The 7,406-nt window shown below is 33.1% G+C and overlaps 1 protein-coding gene across 1 annotated transcript in view; it reads right to left on the bottom strand.

The window, feature by feature from the left end:
* DCDC1 (doublecortin domain containing 1) overlaps window positions 1-7,406 on the bottom strand; it is a 162,780-nt gene that overhangs the window by 4,298 nt on the left and 151,076 nt on the right. Inside the window, exons 11-14 of the mRNA XM_015566272.1 lie at window positions 6,979-7,142; window positions 3,421-3,546; window positions 2,984-3,061; window positions 1,090-1,195 (exon numbers count right to left, since the gene is read on the bottom strand). Of these exons, the coding sequence (XP_015421758.1) occupies window positions 1,090-1,195; window positions 2,984-3,061; window positions 3,421-3,546; window positions 6,979-7,142 (474 nt within the window). The remainder of the gene's footprint in view (window positions 1-1,089; window positions 1,196-2,983; window positions 3,062-3,420; window positions 3,547-6,978; window positions 7,143-7,406) is intronic.

The raw sequence follows: 7,406 nt of genomic DNA, 5'->3' as shown, positions 1-7,406 counted from the left end.
GAAAAGAAGGAAGAAAGAAAGGAAGGAAGGAAGGAAGGAAGGAAGGAAGGAAGGAAGAAAGAAAGAAAGAAAGAAAGAAAGAAAGAAAGAAAGAAAGAAAGAAAGAAAGAGTGAAAGAGAGAGAACTGGCAACTGGATCAGAACTATGGTAAATAAATCTAAATGTCAGTCAGGTGAATAAAAAATATAAAAGGCATTAATTCTTGGCACACCATTCAACTTACATTTATTTTCTAAAGTTGCTCAAGAACAGACAGGCATAGAAATAATTACTGATTTTATTCTATTTTTATAATTGTATTATTTAGATTTATATGCACCTTGAAACAACTGATATTCTCAATATAAGTTTTGACATAATAACATGAATGGGAAGCATGGAGAAATTAAAAATATTAGTTTGGGACAATGTATTCTTACACTGTGTCTTGGAAATAGAGGGCCCAGACCAGTGAACAGGAAGTCCTACTTTCTTTGGGCGTCTCCATCTCTGTGGGTGCCTTTTGGTTTTGAATTCACAAACTAAAGCTTATATAGTTGAAATGAACAACTCTACATAGTTTCCCAGATGAGAAAAACAAAAAAAGTATTCCTTTTTAAAAGACATGTTTTAAGTGCCTTTAATAGCTCAGTTGGAGAACAAAATTCTTTACTGGCAGGAGACCTAAGTGCAAATTAATCCATAGACCTTCTGGATTGGCTTGCCATGAATTGGGTTTCCTGAGGAACTCATGTTCGTTAGATACATGAACCCATAGAGCGAACAGATCAGATCCTAAAGTATACAGAACAGCCATCTGCATGACTTCCTCAAGTAATTCAAACTTATTATAATATAGTAGGTCTAGAGGAAATATGCCAAAAACAGTACTTGAATGACATCATTCAGGTCGAATTTTTTTCAAGCAGAAATGCTATATATTGACTCAGTTTTAAAGGGCTTAATAATAGGAAGTAAAGAATAATGCCCCAACACTTGTAGAATAATTCAAAATTTTTAAAACTCACCAATATCCACTCAGTCACCATGTATTGACTGAAAATCCAATACATAAAATACCCACATTAATTACAACATATAATTCTGACCTTGTTCTGTAGGAAATGGTCCTCTAAGTCCACCTTTTCAAATTGATCAGGTATCTGTTGACTGTTGGCATTAAAATTCACTGGAAATCCCTCACAAACTTCCCAACTAAAAAAAGTGAAACATTTGATTATTTTTGCTAGAATAAAATATATTTATTTATAATACTCTTTAATATACTAGTATAATAATTTATGCATTTTATACTCCACTAGTAAAAGAAAATTTAATGTATAATTTTAAACAAAAATATTGTAAAGTCCTTTGGGATAATCGATAAATGGGAAAGGGAAAGTTTTATATTTTTACCTTGCAAGTATTTATGATAGTGGGGGATTCCATGCCTAATTAGTTATTAATAGAACAAAGAAACAAAAAAATGACTTTTATTCTTAAAGATTCACTCATAGTTGAGGCCATCTTCATGGTTACATTTATATTCTAAATACAATGGAAAATGAATAATAAAGGATGTTTTTATACGTATGATAGTTGTGCTAAGCATGAGTTTGTTATTTTTAAGAACATCCTAAGAGGCAACAGTCTAGTGGGTACATGGACAAACCACAAACTGGAGGTGTTGAATGCCATTCTTAATTAAGCCAAATCACTTGTTTTAAAAGTGAGCAAGTCCCTACTCTAAAGAAAATTACTTGGCTCAACACTGATATGTTAAGACATATCCTAGAACATGCTGCTATTCAACAGGTTGTGGGCTGGTAATAATATTTTTTCAATACTATGAGAAATACAAGTAAGAATATGATCATTAGGATTTCAAATGATACACTTTAGAGTACAGAAAGAAAATTCAAATGGAATCCAAATATTAAGGAAATTATCTTCAAATTAGTTCAATAAGGGCAGGCAGTTTCATATTGTTGTTCTTAAGGAGCTAAATCTAATTTGAATCCACTCACTAAAACAATATTTATTGCACCTGGGAAGTAAAATTAAGAAGGAATACATGAATTTAAAATTAAACTCCCAGCTAAAAATTGAAGGGTCGAGGCAAATGTAACAGCTTGGAGAAAGATCATTGCACATAAAATTCATCTCATAAATGGAAATGCCTATTTAAAAAAAAAGAATGCTGATGAGTTATTTCTATCCATAAAGAAACAGAACAGGACAAAAGAGATTCAAATCTTGCCTAATATATGGCAGGCAGGCAGTGGGGGAAGAGTTGGTCTTCATGGACATATGTAGCAAAAGGCTGACTCTAGACTGTGACCTCATCAGTCTGCCTTTGGTTTTGTGGATCTACCCTCTACTTCAGTCTTTTCACTTACATCTTAAGGAAAGTTGTGATTTGTTAAATTATAAAATATTAAAGCTAGATAGGACCTTACAGATAGATCACATAACCCAACATAGTATCAGTTTTCTGCTTCAATGTCCAATACAGTAGACACTAGCCACATATTCCTATTTTAATTAAAATGCATTTAATTAAAATTAAAAATTCAGTTCCTCAGTCACATTAGTTAGACATTGAGTTCTCAATAGTCACAAAGTATGCTTTCATCATCACAGAAAATTCTGTTAGACAGTGCAGGATAGTGTTTAAACCCCTCGGTTCTTAAGAAAGACAGTCTGGGTTCGAATTTTGGATCTATCTTGTACCAGTTGTGTGACTGGGCAAATTCCTTTGCCCTTCTGTGCCTCAGTTTCTGTCTCTATAAAATGAAGTAATAACAGGATAACATGTAATGATATGATCAAAATAATTGTCTTGAGGATTAGATTATTTCTACCCAATTCATTTAAAACTGTGCCTGGACTATGGTTAACACTCAGGGAATGCTGGTTTTTTTCTTTTTACAGGCAAGACAGACACCCATCTGCCCATGGACAATTTTAAGCGGATATGAGACAAGGTACCCAACCCTCTACCTCCTGCTCTTCTTCTCACTATCCCAACAAGCCTCCAGCATATTGCTTTTGTTTTTAAATTTATCATCAAATGAGATCCTTAAATATGAACACATGTATAAACACATTATATAAGAATTTAATGATTCCATGCAAATGTTAGAATGGAAGCACTAAAAAAGCTTTTTTATTTCAAATAAAATTATCACATCTGCAAAGCTGAAGCTATAATCTGCTCATTGGCCCATACGTTTTTTTTAAAACTCAAGGAAAGTTAATGATGTTAATGATTAAGTCTTATAGGCATTAGCTCATTATATCATGAAATAAGTCAATAAAATAAATAATTGTTTATGTAAGATGATTCAAAGAATATCTTTTACTGTTTTAATCTCTCGCTCTGGAAAATCTGAATTTAGATGATTCAGGTTAATCTAATCAAGCACACATTAATTTACTTGTCACATCCAGGTAGCAGAACAGCTTTGGGATCCAAGAAGGTTTTATATGCAATTGTAATGCCACCTCTGGCAAATGCAGTCACCTGGTCAAAGGTCAAACTCAAAACAGGGTTCCATGGAGATCTGAAAAATGAAAAAAAAAATCAAAATTATCTGCAAAATTATGCAAACACTAAAACTTGAGCACAAATAAATACTAAAACATAAAATATCAGTGTCTAATAAAATCCAAAAATCTTAAGTGCACATTTTACTTTATTTGGCTGATTTACAATATGCCAAGGATAGTTGTAACACATAACATTTTAAAAAATAATTTAAACAATAAAAGTAAAATATCTAGTGGAGAAAAAGAACCATTTTTTCATATAGTGTTCATTTTGTAATAACTATATCCTGTACAACTAAATGATGTTCATCAATGTGTAGCTATAATGCAATATGCCAATAATAATCTTTGGATCTGATATTTAAATAAATCCTTAATATTTGATTAAAAACAACCTTTTTTTCTTTATGGGCTAACTAAATGTTATGCTAATTTAAACATCAATCAGCTGCCTCCTGCACATCTCCTGGGGATGTACCTGCAACCCAGGTACATGCCCTCAACCGGAATCGAACCCGGGACCTTTCAGTCCGCAGGCCGATGCTCTATCCACTGAGCCAAACCGGTTTCGGCTAATTTGTTTTTTATTTTACATACTGTTAGGAACATTTTTAGGTTAATTTAATTATTTGAGAATAAAATAGAAACAGACTCATACACAGAGAGTAGGCAGCCAGCTCTGGTGGGGGAGTGTCGGAAGGATGGTGAAGGGATTGAGCAAAAAAGAAGAAAAAGGGGAAAGAACTCATAGACACAAAAAACAGTGTGGTGATGGGGGTGGGTGGGGAGGTGAAAGACGATATAGGGGGGTAAATTGTGATTGAAATAAAGAAAAAATAAAATAAATCAGATGGAAAACAGATCTTAAAAATAAGAATGGCCACTATGTCAAATATGAGATTTTTTTTCTAAATTGATGACAAAAACTTGCTATTTAACTTTATAATTATATGACTCAACCATATCACCCGTATAGTATAATAAAAAATACTTGAACTGAATCTAATCATGAGAAAACACTCAGAAAAATCCAGAATATGGGACATTCCACAAGAAAAGTGCTGAACTCTTTTTAAAAAAATCAATGTCATGAAAAACAAAATAAAAGGTGGAGGAATATTCTAGATTGAAGAGAACTAAAGAAAATAACTAAGTGCAATACATGAAGCTTATTTGGATCCCAGGTTACAAATAGCTCTAAAGTGCATTTTGGGTAGTTTGAATATAATCTGTATATTGGGTGATATCACATTATTGTTGACTATGTTAGATATTATAATGTGGTGATATAGAAGAATAATTCTAATTCTTCAGTTATGTGACCTAAAGCAGTTAAGAGTAAAACTTTAATGATTGTCTGAAATTAATTTCTAACCATTCAAAAGAGAGAGAAGGGAGATTTTTTTAAAAGTGGTAAAATAAATGTGGCAAACTCTAAATTGTTGAGCCTTGGTGAAGGATATATAGATATTCATTGTATTATCATTCCAAGTTGTCTGTAGATTTGACATTTTTCTAAATAAAAATTGGGAGAAAATAATTAAAGGACTCAAAATTGAAGCAGATATTGGCAATATCATCTTTCGTAAATTAGTAACCTGATCCCCCATATCAACAAATACTAGGCAAGTTAGAATTACTCCCTAAAAATGATTATCATGTACTTAGTACACACTGCACATTTTCTCAATATATTTTAAATTGGGATGGAAATAACTTTTTAGACATAAATTTTAGAAATCCCAATAATAGCAAATGCGTAATTGTTTCCAAGTGCCTCATATTAGATTCAAAACCAGAAAAAGAATACATTATCCTATTAAAATAACAATAATGAACAAATAAGTATATAGACTATGGATTCCTCCAGCTATAATCCTCAGTTGATTTTGGAGTTATTTCAAATATACTTAGCGTTTCTATTAGTTATTCCACTAATATGATATACATAACCAAAATCAAGTGTTTGAGCTTATTAAAATCCAGTAATACAGCAAACATTAATAAAAACATCAAAATTAGTCAGTCATTGCTTTCACTTTAACAATGATATTTAAGAAGAGATTACTAGCCAAACATTTTAGTTAAAAATCTTTCCTTGTAATAAAATTCGTTGCTGTTTGTATCATGCAAAAACCATTTTCACAGTGCACTTAAAATGTATTTTGAAATCTGCCTTTGGGGAAAAAACACCATTTCTTACAGATATTTTGAGTTTTATAAATTACACACCATTAGAAATTATTACGTATTTTAATTTTATTCTACTAGGACAGGTGAAATAGAGTTTTGTAGTATATTACCAACACTAATCCTCCCAACTTCTTCCAAAACCATCATGGACTTCTGAGTAAATTTATTTCCATACTTAAAATTTTGACTATTAGAATATAGTCAAGTCCAATTAGCTTCTAGCTCTGTCCAGGTTATTTTCATTATAATTATGATCAATTATACTCAATAAGCAAAATTATTTTCCCATGTCCTCTATTGTGTTCTACAAATAAAGAGCTAAAAAAAAAAATTAAGAGAAGGCAGAAAAGTGTAATATTTAAGTTTCCCGACAAGCAGTTTCAGAGTTCATCTGGATGTATTCTGTCAAAAAATGCATAAATCTCCAAGACAGTCCACACACAGCCCAGCTCATCAGTGCCTGCAGACTGCAGCCTTTTTCTTTCCTCAGAAACACAAATAATTGTATGCAGGAATTTACCAATCTACAAAAATTTACACAACATTTTGCAATAACCAGTAATTATTGTGGGATAATATAAGGCGCCTTTGAGAAATACAACTTTGATACGATAGAGCTTACGAGCTTTACCAATTTATCTCTAGCTGTTCTGTCATTGGTGCTTAAAAGGTTAAGACTTTATTTGTGAAAACAGAGAGATAGTAGGGAATCATGTTGTCTACAGCTTCATAAATCTTGCTTAAAATCCTTTTCAATTACCATCCATTTCTCGTTTAAAAAAGGACAAAAAATAGAGGAGTGGAAGCAGGTCAGGGCAGTGTGCGACAATGACAGTGTGATGGGCTTGGGCCCCCCGTGGCGTTTCCATCTGCTATCATTAAGGTGACTACTCAGACATGAACAAATCCCACTTGCTGTGCTGACAGGCAGACTTCAAGAACTATGACAAGGCATTAAGACAGAAAAGTCAGAGAGAGACAGCAAGAGAGAGCGAGAGCGAGAGCGAGAGCGAGAGAGAGAGAGAGAGAGAGAGGAGGGAGAGAGGAGAGGGAGATGGAGATAGAAAGAGAAAGAGAGATAGAGATGACAAATTTCACAAACAATACTGCCTCACAAAAAAAAGAAAATTTTATTGGAATTCAAAATTTTAAAAATTTTTCATAAATGGTGCTCTTGGCTTCTCAACTCTCCTTTTAAATCCGTTTGCCCCAGAAGAGACTGAGGACAGACAGAAGAAACACCTCACTCCTACCTGTACGCTTTACCATAAGAGACCCAAATTTTTTGCTCATTCTTCAGCAAAAGTGGGTTCTTAATTTCTTGACCATGCTCATCGAAAAGCCGTGTTGAAGAAAAATTGAGGCCTGGTGGGTTGATGGAAGATCCTTGAAGCCTTTGATGAATCCTGAGAAGTAACTGGGGGAAAATAAGGAAGAAGAAGAAGAAAGAATTACATAAATTGTGAACATCGGTAATAAACTGTCTTTACTCTGTAACAAATGAAGTCCAAACAAATGATAATCAAATTCATATAGAATGCTAAAGGAAGTGTGAAATGATGGCAGTGTTTAGCTCAAAGGAAAGTAACAAAATGAGCACGGGCTTTTAACCAGCAGGGGGTGCCACAGGCTTGTGATTGAGCTCTGACCCTTCAGCGCTGGGACTGAAAGGATATGAGAG

Source organism: Myotis davidii, unplaced genomic scaffold, assembly GCF_000327345.1.
Source record: "Myotis davidii unplaced genomic scaffold, ASM32734v1 scaffold330, whole genome shotgun sequence".
In the NCBI taxonomy this organism is placed as follows: Eukaryota; Metazoa; Chordata; class Mammalia; order Chiroptera; family Vespertilionidae; genus Myotis; species Myotis davidii.
This window is presented reverse-complemented; position numbering and strand designations above follow the sequence as displayed.